The sequence below is a fragment of the Crocodylus porosus genome, unplaced genomic scaffold, assembly GCF_001723895.1.
Source record: "Crocodylus porosus isolate Cpor-Errol unplaced genomic scaffold, CroPor_comp1, whole genome shotgun sequence".
In the NCBI taxonomy this organism is placed as follows: domain Eukaryota; kingdom Metazoa; phylum Chordata; order Crocodylia; family Crocodylidae; genus Crocodylus; species Crocodylus porosus.
In genome coordinates this window covers 7,116,619-7,139,553 of record NW_017728932.1, presented here as the reverse complement: position 1 = coordinate 7,139,553, position 22,935 = coordinate 7,116,619, and the positions used below count along the sequence as shown (strand labels likewise).

Sequence of the window (22,935 nt, the reverse complement as noted above, 5' to 3'; positions counted from 1 at the left end):
GTACAGGGTTAACCTGACACTTCTCCCCTGCAGCAGTGGTTGCATAGGAGCAATCCTACCAGTTGAACTGGCACTGACACTGAAGATCCTGCTTTGCACTCCCTGCCCATCTCCCACCCAGCACTGCACATGGTTCGAAGAGCCACTGCATGGAAGGTGCACAATGGGGCTGGGCGGGGAAGCATTCTGGCACTGACCCCCCATAGTCTGCTCCTAGTGCCTGTGCCACTGTAAGAAGTCAGGTGGGCGAGATCCCACAGCGGGTCATCCAGACCACAAGCAGCCCCACTGGCTGGATGACCCGCACTCCCCGGGCCAGATATTTGACACCTCTGACATGCAGAAAGTATTGTTTGGATTTGACCGATTTGGTTCTATGGGAGCTCTGGATGCACTTACCTGACAAATCAGGCCATAACGGTCTAGATACAGATGTTTTTGGGAGGATAATCTAATTCCACTGCATAGGGAGTTATACATATCCTCCAGGCATTCAGATGGATACAGTTTACAAATAAACTCTTCCAAAGAACAACCTTGATTTCTGTGCCAGAGATTAGGAAAAGTTTGGAATCACACTACAAAAACTATCAGATCTAACCACAGAAACTTAAGGGGAAAAAATACATTTAAAATGCACGGGGGGGAGGGGGGGTTTCTTTCGGTTTTTTCTTTTTTTTAAAGAAAGATAATGCCTCCTGCTATCCTTCACAGCTGTCTCAGAAGAATAAAGCTCACTGTCCAAAGGAAAACACAGGTCTGGCAGATGTCACTGTGTTCATTAAGTCTTTCTGACTTGACACCATGATCTTTCAAACAGGAAGATTAAAGCATCTTGAGATGGCTTAAACAGCAATAAGCTGAGCAGATGCTAAAAGGTATTCTGGATTTTGTAATGACATTTTTATCTGCTCTTTTTTTTTTTTTTAAAGGTTTGCAACACAAGGATTTTCAGAAGATGCTTCCGCCTACGCTAGTGGGTTTACTTCACTACAGTAACTCACTCAGACAAATTTGAATATCAGCAGCTAAGTATCAGTATCCATATTAAACAGTTTCCCCAAGACAGAAAACTGAGGAATAACAACGTCCGATTTTCTAGAGCTGCTCTGTAGTAACTACTTGCAGAACAAAATCATAAGATGCTGGTTATTTTTTTCAAGCAAAATATGCTTACTTTGGGGATGGCCATAGAGGGAACAGCCAGGAACTGCTATTCTAGGCTGGTTCCCAAGGTGGGTGCACACATTCGGCATTAAGTTCCTCTGCATTTTAGTTCACTTAGCAAGTGGATTAAACTTAGTACAAAAAAGTTCTCTTAGGCTAGGTCTATGAGGAGGCACTTGAAAAAGGTAAGACAAATTCACTAAAAAGGTAAAGGCAAACTGTTTATGAACAGGCTCTTATTCAGGAAGAACATGGCCTAATGCTACGGCAATCTGACTTCAAGTTCAAAACTTCAAATCTAATTTCCAAGTTTCACATCTAATTCAGACAAGTTTTAATACATGAATGTTTCAAACAAGAAGGTAGAGAGACAGAAGATCTCTAAGTAGACTAAGATCTACTTGGGCTAATTACCAGCCTGCCCCCAGAACCTGGAGTAGGACTGGTTAACATGCTTGGAATTAAAGATTTTCCGTATCTAAATAGGAGGTGTTGTCGTTTTCATAGGAATATTTTGAGGAAAAGCTTTGTGCTTTGGCTCTGATTGACAATCCTCTCTTCTACCGCTTCAGCATGGTCTCGCTGGAACACACTCCCAGCTCCCTACGCTCTCCAATTCCCCCTTGTCGGCCCTGCTTTTTGGCTGGACTACAGCTCCCACGTGGCACATCAGTCCTTCCGTGCACCTGAGCAGACCCAGCGAAGAACAAAAGATGTAAAACTATCCTAAAACCCAGTGCCAGACTCCCTCTGCCTCTGCCGAAACAACTGCCTGCATAATGACTGCAATTTCTAAATGTACTCCATTGTCCAATATCTACGCAGGATGACAAAAACAGTAAAATTGCTCTAAATTTAAGCAAAGCAAAGGAAAAGCTGACAAGTAGTTGAGAGGCTGGACGTTACTGTTCAGCTACAGCGATCTCTTACCCATAATATTTAAACAAGTGGAACTGGCCCAAAATAAATTTAACAAAACACAGAACAGTACAATAAAGGTTTCTCGTGCAAAGACAGACAGCAGACAAGAGGTGCTCTCGACATTCCTGAATGTAAACATTCAAACTGAGTGCTGCAGTCACTCCCCCTGTAATAAAAGGATCCAGAAGAGCAACACTGTAGAAATGTGCATGCCCTTGGTTAGATTTTTCTGTTTTTTAAATGTGGCAGGATATTGCCTCTCTGCCTCTGTGCGTAGGCCGGTAGTACTTGAGACAGACTTTTCTATTCAGCTTGAGGCCAGACTCAGTTGCACGCTTCCTCCACAGTCCTAAGTCTATGCATTTTCAATAAACGACCTTAAGGAATGACTCTTCCTCGGTGCAAGTGCAAATCACTGGCCAAGCTTCAGTTCGTTTTGGCCATGCCTGCTAGGAAACGTTGGCTGTAGTTTCCATTATCCCTTTTCTTGTTTCAAAAAGATTATAATTTGTCTGTTGCGATTCACATCAGGATGCTACCCGGCATGCAAGTTAGAAGTCTGCACACAATTACTGTTTTCCCCTTTTTGAAAAATAGATTATATTCCTTTCAGTCATTTATTTTGGATAGTGAACAAGCAAAAAAAAGAATTACGGTCTTTTTAGATGTTATGGTGGGTTTTGACATCATTTCTCTGTTGATTTTACTGACACATTCACCCACAGAATCTGTTTCTATCAAAGGGTAAGCGATTGTAATGACACATTTCATTACTTTACACTGAGGGCTTCGGATGCCAATGAAAATAACCTTTATTATACATCAAGAGAAGATGTTTAAAGGCTGAATATTCAGCTTAGGTAAATCACTGATTTACACCAGGTAAAAATCTGTCACAAATCTTATGGACCACATTCTTCTCTCTAGAGAGCAAAACGTGTCCTTTTACATTCTTTCTTTTCCTTAAAACCTAAGAGTTGGGTTAAAACACAGTCACGTTTTTACAGGAAGAAAAGCCACACTGACTCTTCTGCTCAGCAAATCCTTTTTTAGCATTTTTTCACCCTACTTTATCATTGGTAAAGTATGGCGAGTCTCTCTTACAGGATTCTTAGAGCATAGGATTATTTCAACATTACTTTGCCTGCAACTACACTCTCGCATAGCATCAGATAATCCTGTATTAAGGTTGTAAGTTAAACTTCTACTCATTGTGTTGTGCAGAGGTTTTAGAAGACATGTAAAGTTACATTCACCACATCCCAGGCCTTGGTAACATCTGGGGCAAAAAGGAAAGAACTAAAGATGGACCAGGAGTTTTAGTATTTATTTCTCTTTTTCATCTTTTCATCGGCCCTCCAATATTACTTGAGGCAGTTCTGCAGTTAGTTTGATCCCTGCAGCCCTTTGATTCCCTGCATTGACATGGCTGATGGGTCTTTTAATTAGCACTTTTGCTACCCTACAGAAAACACTGTTTTTACTTGTGTGCAGGATAATGTCAGGGTCTATCCTCTTTGACATTCATGATTACCAGATGTTGTCAAGAAACTGAATTCTGCCTAAGCACATATTCCTTTAAGCCACAATTCACATGCAAGCTAGCACCGTACATCAGAGACCACAGTCAAAGTGCCAGTTTAATCAATCGATAAGCATACTGCCAACTTCACTTTCATTTTAAGGATTTGTGTGTCAGGAGGGGTCCTACAACTGATACCTAGTGAACTAATTAACTGCTCATTTAAATAGTTAAGAGGCTAGTATACGTAGATGCAAAATGTAGTGTGATGTATTTCACCTGAAATGTAGTACAAGTTATAAACTCTTATCAGGCCCAATCCTAAAAACATGTTAAATTGCCTCACTGGAATAGTCACCGAGAATCCATTCATGTGAGAACAGATCTACAGAATGAGACCCTTAATTTGTAAAATGATTACGAAAAGCCTGCATTTTGGAAGCAAGAAGGACTTTTTGCAAATCTTTTCAGTGACTGTGTCTTGTAAAACAGTCAGCAAGATTTTTCCTGACATTCCAGTGGAAGGCTCCATTTTATCAGGGACCATAAAGATTTAAAGTCACAATATAATCTCACCTCTGGGTTACTGGGCCCCACTTCCCTTATCAATTAACCTGTCAGTCGACAGTCGGGTCTAATTAGTTAAATCCTTTTTTAGTTAAAAGCATCTGCCTAGAGCAGAGTCTGTCAGCTCCAGAACCATTTTACAAGTGGGAGCATGTCTCAGCAAAACCCATTAAAGACTGAACAGCAGCAGCAAACTAAAACCCATTCTTTCTTGTTTCAGCAGCTAAGTATAACAATTTATTTTTTTGATGCTTGTATGCCAGTGCACCACAACGGCTATTTCCACCTGACTATATGAAAACCTATAGCTGTACTTGGTTCCAATGACTCCTGGTTTTCAGTTGCTCTACAAGAGCGTGTTTGCAAATCTATAATATTGACGGGCAAGTCACTATTACTTAGAGATGTTCACAAACCAAAACACTGAATCTGGGTACAAAAACATGCAGCAAGATGACAGTGGAAATGTTCCATATGCACCATTCATGATACTGTACTAACATTCCCCTAATAATAGCAAACTACAGCCCTCACAAAGTGTTACTTTGGGTCAACCACAGAACCGCCTACAGGAATTCATCTTCTTTTCAGACTTTAAATTCTATGGTAGCGAAAGAGAAGAATATGGGCATTAAAGGGCCAAAACTTCTGCATGGTTAAGAGGGGAAAGTACTCAAGGTGGGAAGAAAATCACTGTCTAAAGCGCCAATTAAAGCTTACTTCCCTGAAATAGTGCACTAATTCCTCAGGTAATGATCCCATTCCTTTGACTTCAAAGGGCTTTGGCTCAGGCTCTTAATCCTCAAAGTCCTGCATGCGTTAGCAAACAAAGTACAAGTTTGTACTGCAGGTTTCAACAAATTCCCTTCCTCATTATTGTAACAATATGCTTAATAATAGACCATCAATGAACTACTGCAGATGTTCATAAATTGCAGGATTTGTTTAATTACGTCATTTTTTGGCAAGACGTATCAAACTACTAAGTTTTATTAAAAACACGTACATGCTCACAACTATATGCATTTCAAACTCTAGTCTGTTACAGATTTAGAGAAAAGCAGAAGTTATTTACGTTATTTTTCCCTTTCAGGTAAAACAACATTGTAATAGTAGGTAATCACATGACTTGGACACTAATTGGCATTACGGAGGCACGCCTTCTTCGAACGGTTCTTTATGTCCAAGAAGAAGAAATTACAATCTGTAACGAATCAGTGTATTAAATTCTCATCTCATGTATGGCTACAGAAATCTGATGTTAAATTCATTTAACGTATTTTAGCTTGCATGAATGAAAATGAAAGCAGACTTTATCCTAACATCTCAGGATTTCCATGTGTTACTAGTGCAGATTCAACTTTGAATGAGCTAATAACAGTGGCACATTATTTTCATGGTGCTGTTCCAATATAATTTAGGGTATAATTTTAAACCAATTGATTTCAACTAGTGAGAAAGGCTGCATTAACACTCATCTGCAATAAAATTAAATGTGTCCAGTTGCATCCTAAATTGATTAGAAAACATTTAAACTGAATTCATATAAGCCACTCAAACGGAAACAAACTGGATCCATGCAAAGGAGGGCACCGATTTAATTAAACTGGTTTCACTAAACTGCAGACAGTTCCTGGATGACGCAAAGTGAAGTCCTTCTGGACCTCCACGGGCAAAGCAAAAATCCTTTACTCACAAAACATCCTAAAATAAGTCCAAGGGAATTTACATTTGTCAAGAACTGATAAATGTGGTCTCTTCCATTAATGCTGGTATCTACCTCTATTGCCTTTTTAGGTACTTCCAAACGTCTGGTTTGCTACATAAGTCGCCTCTTATCTTGCTAACCTCTCTCACATCAACAAAAGTTATAGCAGCGGGTACCATACACGGACAGATTGCGCACCACCAGATTTCAACCGATACAACCTTAAGTACCACCAGCAAACTTTTGTCATATAAAGTCATTATAATACATCTCTTAACGTGTACTGCTGACAGGTGGTCTGCGTACCACTGGTGGTACATGTACCAGTTTGGGAACCCCTGGGCTATAGGATATTTTTCTTTTGAAATTATCTTCCTTTAGACCTTTTGCTCTAAAATATCTACTTCAAACGTATGTCATGTTTCTATAAGGCAATGCATGTGTTTACTTTTAATGTTAAAGCTCTGTATATCAGTTTAAATAGGCAGAAGTTTTTGGCTGTTTATTCCTAAAGCTAAACGAGTTTTAACATAATGACGTGTCAATAATACCTCTTTACCCTGTGAAGATTATTATGAATATTTAACATGATGTTGGTTATTGAATATAATCATAGGAACTGTTTTGTTTGCAGGGCAGGGAGCAGCATGTTACACCATGAAGTAGCATTTTTTTTTCACATTTGCTTCTAGCGCAAAGTGTTGCTACGATGAAGAGGAAAACCTAACACCGTGTCAAAAAATACACAGTACAAAACACCTTATGTTTATTCCTCAGGGGAAAAGGTAAATGGGGTCTACGCAGGGCTTTTTTCTTGTCTTCTTTTTTTGAACGTATAAACTTCCGGATCCGACGGATTCATGTAGCTTGGGCTTTTCAGAACAAGGCATCTGCATAGTTTTTATATATTAAAAATATAGCCTACATTCATTTTTCATCTAAAAAAAAAACCCAAAACACCATTTAATTTGCTGAGAGAAAAACAAACGTATAAAGATCAGTTATATAATGATAACAAGCAGTTTATATTGCGTATGTTAAAAAGAAAACCCTACATTGCTAAATCCTACTTGTTTTTCTGCAGCAGAGAAAGAGTCAAAGAATATGCATTATATCATTTTTAATTAACCTTGTTAGTAGAACAAATCTGGATACAAGCTAACTGCCATCTCATCAAATATTCACCTTCAGTGCCGACTGAAGCAGTTCATTGAACGTCCATCTTCAATTTGGTTTTGTGCTGCCTAGTTTTTACGAACAGCTGTAAAATACTCAAGGATCTACAGATGACATGGGAAACGTCACAGATGCCACGTCATAAATATCCCTCTGCATGAGCACCTTTAGAAGTATTTACATTACTGATTATTCCCGTTGGGTTTTACCTGGATGGGGCAAACTTCCGCTGGTTTATGAGTTTGTGACATCAGTCTGTTATTTTTTATACCGATGTAAAGGTTTCATCTCTCCAGGGCATTTCTCTGTCAAAACTCTCAGTGAATTCAGGAAAAAACCTCCTACTGAATAATGAGTGCAGCATAGACTCATAAGCAGTAATGTACCTGATTCGGTTAGGTGCAGTCCCATTGCCCAGGGTGCAGAGAAGGATGCTGCTAGAGCCAAAGCATTGGACTTGCAGCGAAGGCAAACAGACTGCGCTGAGAAGCGACTAGAACAGGATCTGTGGCCATGGTATATTATCCCTTCTGGTTGCCTTACATGTCTAGTAGTGCTAATATGCCCCTGGTGTTAGCCCTTAGGCAGCGTAAATCAAGACCGTTTCCTACACAGAATTGCAACAGTTCATGTTGAATAAAGGAAACGGTTGAAAATCCTATGCGTGTGCAACACAGCACCCGAGTCACGGAACAACCAAGTCAACAGCAAAGCTTCCAGTGGGTTTGCATCGGGCATCTGACTAACAGCACAGCGGTGCTAATACTACGGTGGAGCAGCTTTTGGGATTGATTTCTGAACCTTTACGTTGCATTCATGGCAGTTGCGTGTTTTGATTTCCCAGTGCAATAGCACATATACAAACATGTCCTTCCTGCTCCTGGAAGAAAATGAGACACCACTTTCATGTAAACCACAACAGCCACAACAACCTGTAGTAGATAATTCACTGGCTGGCCTGATTTTTAAATAGTCACAGTAGTCAAGGTTTAAATTCATTACAATAGCCAATTAAAAAAAGAAAAGGAGGCGAACAATGTCCTGCCCTAGCCACATGCCATCCCCCAATGCCAGCATGCGTGAGAATTTCCTACTTTCTCAAATGCTGTTGTTCAACCTCTGTTCTAAGATGTCAGCCATTCACCTGTATGAAAATGACAGCAACGTGTCATAGTCTACATAATAGACCAACCTCGCTTCCTGCAGTAACTAGCATGCTATTTCCAAAGCTGTCATTCTTGCATGTCAGCACAATCTGCTGCTCAGAGATTTGCTCTGACATGAACCAGTCAGAGCTGTGACTGTTATTGTTGAGGACTCTCTGCGCACAGTGGCCTGCGTGAGCTGCACTGTGCTTAGGGTTTTTTTTCACCCAATTATTTGTTTGTCATTTAGAGACCTCGGTGTTGAGCAGATATTGTCGAGTTATTTTTGGCCCCCCAATGTGCTGGCAAAACATAATGAGGCCTTTAGGTGAATACCTGTCTTGTCAGCTAGGTGCTAAGATGATATGCTGTTGAAAGACTGGATAGCAATTAGGTTATTTGAATAAGATAAGATACCTGGCAAGATATGCAAGGGCAAAGAAAACCATCTTAACTTTCAAAATGCCAAAACCTTAAAGTAGCTAGCTACACATTTAAAACAGGGTACCAATTTACTACATCTAGGATTCTATATAAACTTGAGTGTATACTACCACAAAAGCGCGAGCAGCATGAGATATGAAATTAAGCCCTAAGATGGATAGCATCCAGCCTTTTTTCATGCAGATGCAACATATGGTCAGGAAATTATTATTCTAATTGTACTGCAGTACCTGCTTGGAGCCCCAGTCATGGACCAGGAGCCCAAAGTGCTAGATAGTGTACAAATGCCAGACAAAAAAAGTCTCTGGTCCAAAAAAAGCAAAGACATCTGAGAAAGAATAGAGCAATACCAGCCAAGCAGATGAGGAAACACAAAAAAAGCAATGAAAAAGTTAGTCAGAAATTCAACAGGCCTAAAACATTGAGCTTTAGATCATGTGCAACATATGTCAATGGGACACGGACAAAGTCTGAAATTTTCAAAGCCATCCAAGAGATTTAGAAACATATTCTTCATTAAAATGAACTGAAAATATTTCTAATGACATACAGTCATTTGAAAACTTCAGTACCACCCCATCTTCTGTTCAGATACTATGGTTTCAAATCCCAGTCTGACAACATTGTACACATGCAAAATTGAAGAGGTGAGTAACAATGGTGCACTAGGTGCCCAACACAAATTCCTCATTAAGAGCTCAAAGCAGAAAGTGGGAGTATCCTGCAATGCCTCGTCTCCCTCCGAAGTTACAAAGTTAGGAACCCATACGGATCTAGAAGAGGTGCCTAACATTTCACAAGACTGGATCCTAAATAGAGGACATGTCACTACCAATAGTGCCGGTACACTAAGCAGTTGGGAATCTCAGTCACTTTTGTGCATGCATGTGCGTTAATTATATTTATATTTCCTTCACCCCTTATCCACATCACAAATTTACATGTATAACTTCAAGAGGTGCTGGCCTTTTAGTTGCAGTTCGTGGAATTATTTTCAAAGAATGCCATCTGAAGAGCCAGCGAGACTCCTGCAAATCTATACATGTGAACATACAGTGCAAGCAAATTAGTAGCAAAATCCTGAAAAGTAATGAAGACCTTGAACTGTGCTATTGTCAATGAGAGAATTTAGTCCCAGTCTGAACTCTGTTTCTCACAGTGAGGAGATTACAATACATCAAAGGCAGTGTTCACAGAAATTACAAGGAAAGTAGAAGAGTCTAGTAGACTAATGCAACTCTGTTTTAGGAAGGAAAGTGGAACACGTCAGGAAGCAAAGCTACAAAGGATGCATGTCATCCCCTCAACAAAGAAACAAATAAGATTTTTTTAAGCTCAAAAGAATACTGAATTATAACACTTGGATTTGATTTAAACTAAAGGTCAATTACATCCTCCTAAACATACGAAAACTCACCTTAGGGCCCAATCAAAAACCCAGTGAAGTCAATGCAAGGATTTCTATTAACTTCAGGCCTTTGGACTGCTGGTGATGCACCCGTTTTATAAATACAGGGGTTTACCATGAGCAGAAATGTAAGAACACAGATACACAACCGCTATCAGAACTCATCAGCTTTGCAGGTTACATATAATTGCTTGTGTATGCTAAGGGATAGTCACAAGTTTTGCAATCAGACATGCCTGCTCAAATATAAACCAAATCCTGAAGCAGGTACGCAAGAAATGAGGTCTTGGAAAATGAGCCTACTGAAGACCAGCACTGACCTGCATTAAATATGCCTGATGGAACAATAAAACCTTTTTTTTGTTGTGCTGAGAACAGTCCTGCTAGATTCTTCGCTTTTCTCTCTGAAAATGCTTTGTGCCCATCTGATACACAAATTAGATGCCGATCAGTCAATGGAGCACTATCCACTTACTTTTCCCTTACCAAAATACTAAAGATTCACCACTTCTCCATGTGCTTTTCAAGGCTTTCCCTGTTTCAAATAAAACTGCATATTATTTTCTCATATGGCTCTGCACTCCCAAATACCACTAACTAACAAAACTGGATCCATGGTAATGAACTAGAGCCAAAGATTTTGCCTTTTATCTAACTCGGTCAAGAAGAAGACCCATCCAACATTCTCGTCTACCTCCATACTCCTTCAGCTGATCAGGGGAGAAGTGAGAACTGAAGAGTGGGTGTAGCTCAACCCTCCATTAACCTATGGCTGTGTGAGAGGGGAAAGCTTCCTTTCAGGGGCTGTAGCAATGTACTCTACCTCTTCCTCCCCCTATTTAATTATCTTGACTTTTTATACTGCCACTCAACACTGCTGTTTCTGAGTTCCACTTCTTGGGAACAACTCCCTGGGTGACAATTGTTTCCAGGGACGGCTCAGGGAGCAAACCACCCCGTCCACGTAGGTTCTATCTAGCCCTAAATCAGAAAAATGACATTTCAGCTCATCTCCACCATGGCAGAAGGCAGAGGGTAGGGTGGCACCTTAGAGGCTGCCTTCTGCCTGACTACAACCTAACCCAGCTAACTACCTTCCTAATCTCCCATTGACATAGCTTCTTCTCCCTCCTCTCAAAGAAAGCCTAGACTACTGCACTACGCTGTCTAAACCTGAGCACACATGTGGTCTCACAGCTATCAAATTGTACAGCACAACCAAACCAAACCAAGACAAAAAACAACAACTGAAGTATAACCATAACCAGAGGCCTGCAGTGCTGGCTAATACCACCCAATTCTGAAAAGTCTTCTTTAAAAATAATGTAAAATTCAGTTATCTCAATACAGCCTTCCCCACTTTTTTGCAGCAGAAAACCTAGCAAGATTTGGTCGTAATGATAAAATGATAAACGAGTGTAAACGATAAAACAGCAATGATGGTAAAGCCAACTGTTTTGACCTATTTTTTAACAGAGGAAGATGTAAATGTTTGCGTGACCAGCCTAATAAAATAAATCCATTTTAAACGATTACTAAATTAAATTGCATGTTTATTACAAGCCTGACTGTAGTTTTACATAGCTGAGTTCCTAGAATCCAACTGCATTTGCAACAGATGTTCTCCATTATGAGCCACTCGCATTAAGCTATTTAGGTTCAAATTTTCAAAAAGTGTCCAGCAATTTTAAGTATTCCTCTTATTTTTATCATTCCCAGCTGATCTGAGCTAGAATTGTTGAGTGTGTCACTTATCCCACCCATCTTGAGAGCTTAAGCACAAAAACCTAAGTGCCTACAGACTTTAGGTGCCTTATGAAGTAAAGCAGGGGTTATGAGGATTCCACTCTTGGATTTAAATGTCTAAATTCCACCTCATTCCCACATTAGGTGTCTACTGTCTAAGTCCATTTGTGAACGTAGGCCTTAACGTTTATTTAACAAATGATTCTTAAAAAAAAAAATACAACCTATTTTTTCAGATTATTACAGAAAGAAAAAAAACCCCACACCTAACAGTAGCCACTTCCTGCATTAGGTCAAGAGAACATTCAATTCAAGGTCATTTACTGTTCTAAATGGCCCTTAAATGAGTTCATTTGTTCTTCTGTTTGCTACCTTTTAAGTGCAAGTTTACTTTAGTCTTTTATACAGCTTGTTGAGCACGGTACAACACCCCTTTCACAAACAAATCCCTCACCACTTACTGAATTGCTCCATGCACTCCTGGCACACGTACAGACTATTACTGCTCAAATCTAGTTTGGAAAATAATTTCACACATGCAATGACACAGTCATATTCTGCTCTCAAGGTGCAGCCTCAAGGGAAGTCAATAGGAGCTGCACCTGTATTAGGGACAAGTAATTCCTGAGCGATTGAAAGTACTCAGCATCTCTCAAGATTTGCCACTTGTGGACCTAGCCCAGCAAAGCACTTAAGTACATGCTTAACATTAACAGGTGCTTAAAGTTAGTCAAGTGCTGAAGTACCTTGCTGAATTGGTGCCAACATGAGGACAAAGAAGAGATCAGTTATTCCATGTTAAAAAGGGATCCACTCCTGAAATCTGCCCCATGTTGGGGGAAATGTTGGTGCAGCTCTGTGTGAAAAGGTTAATTCTGAGATTTAACAAGCATCCCAGCAAACAGAGGGACTCTCTGAAGACTCAGACAGTTATTCTCGCAGTTAGATCACATTTAAGGTTTTCCTGACAACTGTAACACCCGGAGACTTACCGTATTTTTTTCCTCCCCTGAAAACATCCTTTAAGCAAAAAGCTAAGGTGCCAGAGAGCAATCAGGGAGTCTGTCTCTGCTCCTCTTAACCTCCTTCCCCACACTTTAGAAAATCAAGACTAACAAATAAACCAGTTGACTTCTGTGGGACAGTCTGAATAATAAAGCAAGGATGGACTTTGTCGGATTATTATATGTGATGATACACATTCAAAAGATGCTAGCATCGTGAAAAAGCTAAAATACATTTTTTGTTCGGGAAGACAGTTGATAACAAACAAAACAACTAATTCACTTTGGTTTTCAGAACAACTCTGTGTGTTTTAAAAGCTTTACTTGCTGCTGTGTATTTGTTACTAAACAGGGTAGCCAGACTTCAAAAAATAGCTGCACATCTATGTGAGACTGGATTTATTTTCTGCTTAACTGATGGGAACTTACTGTAAAACAGCATACGGAAAGAATGCAAAATGAAGTCCTAAGTTAGGACAGACACAAGACCCCACAGAAAGGCAGTCCATGGAAAAGGAAAGCTAGATATGTTTGCATGGCTGGGTTAATGGTACACGTGGTAGGCCAGACATAAGGCACTGATCTACATAAGGTAGATCACTTGGTAGGCCAGACATAAGGCACCTGCCACGATCTGCATTTCTCAAGCGACCTTTGGAGAAAGTCCTATGCTACCTCTGCCTAACAAAGCCCTAGCCATGGTATGGTTTCCAAAAAAATTAAACCAATAAGTTGTTCCATACCAAATCAGATTGGGAAAAGTTTCAGGATGACCACTAGAAATAAATTTGAGGTTTCTCCCAACACGAACGCACCCAGAAATGTAAGGGTACTTTAGGGGCCACTCCCAATCTGTCCTCTTGAGCCATTCCCGGGGGAGGTGCCACTTCCGACTGCCTAGGCAGCTCTTTGTGTCTCAGTCATTGAGGAGGAGGAGGTGGTGGGGTACCAGGAGAGTTCTTCCACAGATGTGGAGGGAGATGGCCCCAGAGTTAAGCAAAGAAGTAAAACTGCTGGGTGGACACGAATTGCTTTCCTAACTGACCTGATTTAAATTGTGCATCAGGGCTTTAAAATGTACATGGATTAAAACATAATCTGATGGAGGGGGGGGGAAAAAAAAAAAATCAATATAATATTCACTGCACAGAATCATCCCATATAAGCGTTTCCTGAGAGTAAATTCACTGGGGCAACATTGAAACTAGTGTAAGAGTGAGGTGACCTTCGCCTCTATTCTCAACAGAACATCTCTCCGTTTTCCCAATTGAAATGAAAAGTATTTGTTTAGATAACAAATGCCTTGCAAAGTATATTTAACTTATGTAAGGAAAAGCAAAAGAGGAGGAGAAAAGGCTTGTGTAAACAGCAAAACAATACAGCTTTATCTAATCTCAATAACTTATTGCTGCTTGCCTGTGTGTGTATTTTACTGACAAAATAAAATAAATTGAATCAGCTCACACATGATAACATGCTCTTTCCTAACTCATACTAATTGCTTGGCTAATTGATGTTTGTTGAACTTTCTCCATTTCATTGAGTGATTAGGTACAAAGCTAACAGTTGACATCTGTAGGCGCTTAACTGGCGTCTGTAATTACTGTTAATGTTAAATAATTGTTAGTTAATTGGAGTGGTAACTGACTGAATGGAATCCAGATTGTGAAGCAAAAAGAAACCTAGTTAAATAAACATACATTTCCAGAGAAAACAACATTTTATTACAGTGGAGAGACTAACAATAGTTTAGATATGGGAGGTCTGCAGGACTCTTGATTTATGAAATTTCATGCCAGGCTCCAAGTTGGAATCCACTAATCAAAGCATTTCAAGTCAGGACCTCTCTCATTACAACACTCAGCCCCTCCGAAGTATTCTTTTCAGCCTTGCTTGATTTTTGTGGTGTACGGTGCTTTAGAGTCGCATGCTGACAAATCTTTGTGAGAAAAATAGTATGTAGCCTAATCTAGAAAATAAATACTGGGGCCAGAATAGATAAAGACAGGCAATCATAAATGTGGCCATTTTGCTTACTGATGCTGGATTAATTTGGCTAAAGCTGGCAGCCTCCAATAACTTCTTAGAGCAACGGGATCAGGAATGGAGAGAAAAGGATCAGCTCATATTTTTTAGGAAAGTAAAGGTAAGATAGGCAGGGCAACTGAGAATTACTTTAGCAAAATGGTCGTTTTAATTACTCGGATTGAGGAAGGCCATTGACTTATTTGTACTGGGTTTTTTTAATACTGAATTTCAGAAATAATCCATGGAGCCCACAAGCACTTCCGTTTCAAGGGTGTCATAAATGGGCATGCATACGTCTGCCATTTTGAAAGAGCCTACCATTAATTTTGGAATAGCTTGTGAACCTATAGGACATATCCTAAATGTGTCATCACAAAGTCCAATAATTGCCTTTTCCATTAACAGCTACTATCTCTTGATCTCTTCAGCTTGACACTCTCTCATTCTCCCGTCAGAGACCTCTTGTGTAACAACAGGAGAAGGGAACAGCGTCCTGGTGCATGGGGAGAGGATAAGACGCAACTGTACAGGTTGAGGGGACAGAGATACGCACAAAAGGGATACAGGGCGAGGGGAAGCTTTGCCCTGAAACAAGCAAGAAAACAGCTGGGTATGTCAATGTATTCTGTATTTATTAAAAAAACCATAATGTCCTACTGCTGATAGCTGTGAAACTTTCATATGTGACACTACACAACAAGCTCCTCTCCCCTGCCCAAAGCCTTCAGAGTACACAAACGCCATTCCTCTTTTACATACTAGAGCAAGCAGCAATCTGGAGGAAAAAAAGACAGTTTTTAGCTTCAGTCTGAAGTTACAGTCAAGTGACATGGCCTTTCTAACTGACAACACACCACTTTGTTAAAAAAAAAAAAAAACACTGGGCAGTTAGAGCAGTCAACCCTGTCAAAAGGTTAGCCCCAACATTTATCGTCATGTTGTGGTCTGCCAGGTTTCCAAAGCAATCTGAACTCCATAGACCGGGGTGGCCAAAATGCGGCCCGCGAGCCAGATACGGCCTGCCAGGCCGTTCTATCCGGCCCACAGGGCCCCTAAAAATCGTAGAAAATGAATATTTAGCTGCCCCTGGCTGCCTGTCATGTGGCCCTCGATGGCTTACCAAAGCTCAGTAAGGGACCCTCCATCTGAAATAATTGCCTGCCCTTGCCATAGACCAAACCTGAAAACTGTCTTCTAGAGTCATGCCGTCAGTCCCATTTAAGGGATAAGCCACAACCGAGTCAACAGTATCTGAGGTTCTCTGGCCTACTAGCAAGCTGCCATAGAGCACTGCATAGAAACAGGCTGGAAAGAAGTACTCTACCCTTTAAAAGATGCAAGCCAAAAAGGGAGGAGAACTTGGCAAACAAGTAGGACTGAAGCATTGCCCAAGGGTCTCATAGCAAAAGAGTAAAAAACTGAGGTCAAGTTCTCTGCCTATCCTGGAGAGGGTGGCAAGGGGTTAGGTTTTAAACTATACTTCACATGTTAAGACCATACTGCATGTTGATGCCTGTAGTGGAGAAGTCCAGTTACATTCAGCATGGAACATGAGTGTCACTCCAAGACAAAGCACCTCTTCTCCATTACAGTGCAACCACGAACCAGATCAGAAATGACAAATATTTTTCTTTTTCTCACTTCCCTGCCTCTTTATACAAACAGACGTGGTGAGGGACACTAAAGAACCGAAGACGAAGGAAGAAAAAGATACCCATTTTTCTGGGGGAAGAAGTGTGGTTAAAATCCATTGGATGTCAATGGGAGTTAGGCGCCTAAAGGTTTTTTAAGGAGCTGGGGCTTCGGAGCTGAAGTCCCAGCAATTTTTCAATGGGACTTGGGGCCTAAAGCCTCAAAGTGATTTCTCAAAATGGGACTTTTGTGCTTTTGAAAACTCTACTTGATGCATTTTGCAGTAGAGATGGTTTCATACCGTTTCTCCATATAGATGCCAAGATCTCTGTTCTCATTTGGAGAACCTAGGTTCTCCTGTAATAAAATAATGGGTATATAATATACGGCAAAGTCGCAAAACAAAGGGCACGGCATGTTACAAACAACTCTGTACAAAGAATTCTGTAACAACAGTTTCACGCTCCTTCATACACGAGGAAAGACGACACCAAATCTGTGAGGAACATAGTTGACTTTAAGGGACATCTCAGAGGTCCAGAGCTGAACGTGGAAGGATGTATGCTTGTCACTTTGCAGCACCTTGTCAGACTGTTCAATCTGCCAGGAGCTTTGAAGATTTTCACTGCGATTTACCCAATGCAAATCTGACCTTTCTTACGAGTGATTTTTATTGCTTCTGGCAAAAGCAACACTGGACAACACAGAGGAAGAGCTGGCTTTAAAACAAATACAGCATTTTGCAAAGAGGGAACTTGAACTTGAAATGCACCAAATTGACAGTTCCTTGACAGCCTCGTCAACCATCACACAGCAGACACTCGGAGAAGAGAGCAGACTAACAACAAACCACAGCCCTTAATGAGAATCCCTGCACCTGTCTGGAAGCAATTATTGACATTATCTCCAAACAGTGGATCTTTTTGAGGTTGTTTTCCTGATATTTAGCACTTTGAATGCTAATCCCTTTAACAAAACTGTCCCCTGTGCTTTTTCCACTCCCCCGCCCCTTAATCTCTTTCTCCCAGTGGAGGAAAAAAAAAAAAAAATACCAGTCAGCCTAGTTTTGCAGCACCTGGATTTGCATTGATTCTCCCCCTTGTCATTCATGTTACCAACAGGAATTAGCATATGGCATGAAGGGGAAACTCAGGAGGAGAAAAGAAAGACGCCATTTTGATGGAAATAAGGGGCAAAGGAATAATCTACCGTCAACTAAAAAGCTTATTTGTGTATGGTTTCCCAAGCAAAGCTTAGAAAAGCCTATGTTGATTTTAGGCTACACAAAGAAACCCTAATCCTTTCAAGGGAACTAAATCACCAAAGGAAAGTACCTCCGAAGAATAGGCTCCCTGTCAAGCATGGTTATTCACAACCAAATAGATGCCACAAATCAAACTTGGTAAGTAAACACAAATAAGAATGTGGGAAATGTGTTTGATTCAAAAAAGAAAACGAAAGGAAGAGGAAAAGGGGCCTAACTCTTCATCAATCACTTTTCATTCTTCAGCTCAAGAGATCCCTTCACCCTAGTTACAGGCAATCACTGAGGAATGTTGATTCGGGGGATTGGCTTCTGTTCTAGCCTGGCTCAGCCCCAAGAAAGGACTACTCACATTCCTAAGCTTTTTACAGCAAATTAGCAAAATAAAGATGCGGTCACATGTAGTTTGGGGGCCTTGGGTCACTTGAAACACACAAGCCTTCCTTTTTTTTTTTTCTTTTTTTTTTGGGTGACCCAGTCTCGACCTAAGGGGTGGGGGGGGGAACCCCTGTAAGTTCAGTTAAATGGAATACAAAATATCAAGTTGCCAAATTGGATAAATCACACAACTCAAGACTTCAAAAGGATGCCAATACATCACACAATTAAAACTAGATACATTTCAATATGCATCCAAGACATTTCAGAACCAGTGATGCATAAGCGGGGGAATCCCAAACGTAATGGGCCATGTACTGCCCCAAGTTGCACCCCGGCAGCCCTGCAGAATTAAAGGATGCAGCAAGTGGCAGAATGTGCCTTTTTTTTTTTTTTTTTTTAAATCCAAAGTGGCCAAGGGGGACAAAAATAAAGAGCCTGTGGCAGAAAAGGAGGCAAAGCATGCACCAAGACAACAAGGAAAGGCTTAGAGAGTCCAATTTAATCAAGCCTGTATTTTCTACTCAAACCTTGCTGGAGTGCTCCAAAGACATTTTAACTTAAAATAGTGTGAAATTTGAGCTGAAAGCATACCTTTTTACTAAGCAATTACCATGCACTGCCATTAAACAGGTAGCACAGTGGGGTGGGTGGAGGGTGGGGAGTAAAAAGACCAAACAGAGTTTATGTAATTTAAAGACTTTGAATTATACACCTTGGCACAGCCAGTGAAAGAAGACCCTGCCTTCAGAAACATTATTTCTATCAATGCTGCTGCAGATAAGCTCCTCACAGAAGCCTACTGGCAATGATTTAAGGCAAGTTTTCCCTTAATGTACCCTTATATCATTAGCCACTCTCTCTTTAAATTGCTGTTTGGAAGAAATTAATGGAATACTGCATATTTAAATGTGGCCCACTATATCGTTTATTAACTTTACAGAAAGCATACAGCACAGTAAGCCATGGTTTATGACTATTATCCTGTGAATACTAAACGCTGGCTGGTTATTATTACTATCAGCAGTACAAATTGGCTATTCATAATTCCATGTCTATCATGTAGCTGATGAGTAACAATCAAGTTAAAACATTTTGAAAACTGTTACAGTTATTTAAATGAGCTTAAATTAAAGCCATTTGTAAAATAAACTATTCCCTAATATTGTTATTTAAATTAATTCTGACCTGGCAGGCAATGCATTATTTAAAGCCTTTATTTTATATTGCTTAAGCAAAGCAATTACCAAGCATACAGAACATGTCTGAAACCAAGAGAAACATGAAAAGCACTAACAAGCTGATTGCAACACTTCTACAGGACAAGTTACAGTTTATCTCCCATTGAAACTGCCATGAAAAGAAATGCACAGGGAAAATACATGTGTGATGTGGATTGCAGTCTTACCTTTTTTTGTAACAGCGTTGAACAGTTTTTCAGAGCTGGCATCAGATGCCTGAAAGACCAATAGAAAAGTTACCCATTATACAAGTGTTAACTTTCCAAAGTATGCGCAGAGGTATATTGAGTGTGCACACTTGCACACGTGTGTGCATATCCCCCCCATCTTTGTCTATATCTTAGAGAAAAAAAAAAATAAACAAGCAAAACAGGTGAGAAAACAAGAAAGATGATAAAAGCTGCAGCCACAAAATGAAACATCCATAAGGTGGTGCTATTTGGCTGTGCTTCATTGCCCTGCAGTGCAGATATTTATTTGGAAAGAGTCTGTTTAATAAATAAATAATTGCTTACTTGAAATATTAGCTGCACATAAACTGTATTTTTGTACTAGGGTTATCAGACTCATTCTGACAGATTTTGCAATCTAGGAAAGGCACCGTGACTTTGAAGCATTCGTTCCAGTTTCATGCACCCACAGATTAGCAGGACTCTTCAAAAAGTCTTCATGTGACACCCAGTATTCTGAGTGCTTAATTTTTTTTTGCATTGAAGACCATCCATGACTTACGCAGGAGCCTCTGCAAAGTTTTATACTGTGTTATTTAATAAACAAAGCCTTTGCTAAGGCCTAACAGAATATTTAAACCCTGTATTTACCTTGGTAAAAACAGGCTCTCTCCTTTTCTCAAGCTGCACATGCTAATAGCCACTTTGGTTTTTGTTTTTAATCTATTCATCCTTATTGCTGTGTTTTCTTTACTAGGAGTGTGGATGTCAGTAAGGTGCATACCCTTTTTCGTCATTAACACTGAAACCTTATTTAAGTTTCACTTAAAACTGTTGAGTACCTCTGCAACAGACTACATGTCCAGGCTAGGGGAAAAAGCAACCCTGTAAATGTTCATTTTACCAGCAACTTAAATTCCTCAAAATTTGAAAAATCAAATCTATGCCTCTATTGTACAGGCACGTAGGAACATGTGTTTGGGTACACACAATGCACATACACCCCCAAAGCTCAGCTCTGTACCATATCTGAATTCACAGAAGATGACTATAAGCAGTTCACTATTGAACTATATTTCAGATATCATATTTTTGGGGGGAAAAAAAAAATCAGTCTTTTGAAGTTGTATAAAATGAAACATGTATTAATAAAATATTGTAACAAGCACATAGGAAAGACTGCAAAACATTTAGCCTCCTGTTCTTTCCCTCTGCTACAGGTTTTTCTCTGATTCAGTAAAAAAAAAAAAAAATCTTTAAAAATATCCTTTATTTGGAAAACAAATAATTCTATATTTTCTTAAAACCAGAAAACCTCATTTGAATTGTGCCTAGGCAAAAAAAATACCGTGTATTTTAATACATCATACACAAATCAGTATCTATCTATAGGTAAAACCACTTCATAAACAGTGTATTTATACACATAAAGACACATTTCTTCACCATTAAGTTAAGAATATAAACTATTTTTTCTATTAAAAACAACTCTTGTTCTTTCCGATCACTCTAAACAGATTTTACCAGATTAGCGTTGTATATACTATGTAAAAGCTGAACTGGGATACTTTTCTGATTAAATATGTGACAAACACTGGATTTATTATCTTATGATAGGGTTATCATTCAATGATGCCTTTCCTTGAATTATGAAATTATGGGCATAAAAGGACAAATTGAAGAGATCAAGAAAATCCTGAACTTTAAAAACAGTTCAGTATTGTGGCAGCAAATTAAGAGGTTTCTCGGTGCTTTCACAGCCCTGCCAGTCAGCCTGCTCTCTGAATTAAAATAACAGCTTTTCAACACTGGGCATCCTCTACTGCAACCTTTTTAAATTCAGTTGTCCAAAGCATTCTCCTTAAAAATAAAATAAAAAGGTTAAACTACTTTTCATTGAAAAGACTGCTTGTAGTTTCAATAATTCCTTTATTCCAGTATTTCAAAATGAAGTACTCTTGAGGAAAAAACCAAACAATAAACCATGTGTTGACTTCTTGGGCCCCCCTACTCCTCGCCTCCGCCCCCTCAAAGAATGAAAAAAAAAATGTTTCATCTAATGGTGAAAACTAACAAAAAGATGCTTCCCCCCCGTCCCCCCCAAATACTTCAGGTGACAAATCTTTTTCCAGTCCATTGCAAAACGCTTTAAGAAACACTGCTGTGAAGTCTGCTGGTGACATTTGCTGGCCATAATATGGCACACTACAATGTGCCTGAACAGTCTTGACACCTAAACCCAAATCAGGGATGCGATTACTAGCTGCTCTGCAACAAATTAAAAGAAATCGTTTTTTTTTTAAATGAAGAAGGAGGCTGCTAGAAACTACATGTTTCCTTTGCTTTTTTCACTGTAGGGGTGGATTATAATCCTACCAAGGCAATAACGCCCCCCCCCCAACCCAAAAAGTCAATGCACTCCCTATCCTACAAATGACCAATAATCACCTCGTTAGCTCAAACACCAAGATGTGACTTGGACTGCTGATTTGATCGCTTTTAACACTGCAGCCTTCATGAAAAGGTTAACAAAGTGCAAACTAACAGCAAATAAAATCTTTGCCATCACATCCTAATCCAATGCAAGGGATACTCTCACCACTGCTAGCAACACTGGCTGGGGTACTTTCATCACGACTAGCAACACTAGACAGTATCAAGGCAAGGATACTTTCATCATGACCAGCAACACTGAATAGGGATACTTTCACCATGACTAGCAACACCGGATAGTATCAAGGCGAGGATACTTTCACTATTGCTAGCAACACTGGCTGGGGATACTTTCATCACGACTAGCAACACTAGACAGTATCAAGGCAAGGATACTTTCATTATGACCAGCAACACTGAATAGGGATACTTTCACCATGACTAGCAACACCGGACAGTATCAAGGCAAGGGCTACTTTCACATTACTAACAACACCGGACAGTATCAAGGCAAGGGCTACTTTCACCACGACTAGCGACGCCGGGAGAACACCACGAAGAGAAAACGAACCGAAGAGGATTACCAAAGGAAAGAAAAGCAAGCGAGCATCCAGTCCTGTGAGCGGCGGCGGTGGCCCCTCCGCGAAGGGAGGGGAGCGGGCTGCGCCGGGGAGACAATGCGCGGCCGGCCGCCTGCAAGCCGCGTGCCGCCGGCCCCGGCCGCCTGCGCCCGGCAGCGGCTTCCCTTCCAGGAGACAAACGCCACCATGTCTCCGCTCCTTCCCGGTCACGGCTCCAGCGGGGACGAGACTTCCAGAACCACAAAAAAACACTCAAAAAAATAAAAAATAAATAAAAAAAAGCGCCCCCCCATCCTCGCCCTCCCCTTGCAGCCGCCCCGGGGGTTACCTGCGGGCGCGGCCGGCCCCGCGCTCCTGCCGGGCGTCCCGGCTCCGCGGCGGGCGGCTAATCCGAGCCGGG

General features: G+C 40.4%; 1 protein-coding gene across 1 annotated transcript in view; it reads right to left on the bottom strand.

Moving 5' to 3' along the window:
- The window catches only part of AUTS2 (autism susceptibility candidate 2), a 740,769-nt gene that overhangs the window by 74,765 nt on the left and 643,069 nt on the right, over positions 1-22,935 (bottom strand). Inside the window, exon 8 of the mRNA XM_019545302.1 lies at positions 19,519-19,567. Coding sequence (XP_019400847.1) covers positions 19,519-19,567 — 49 coding nt within the window. The remainder of the gene's footprint in view (positions 1-19,518; positions 19,568-22,935) is intronic.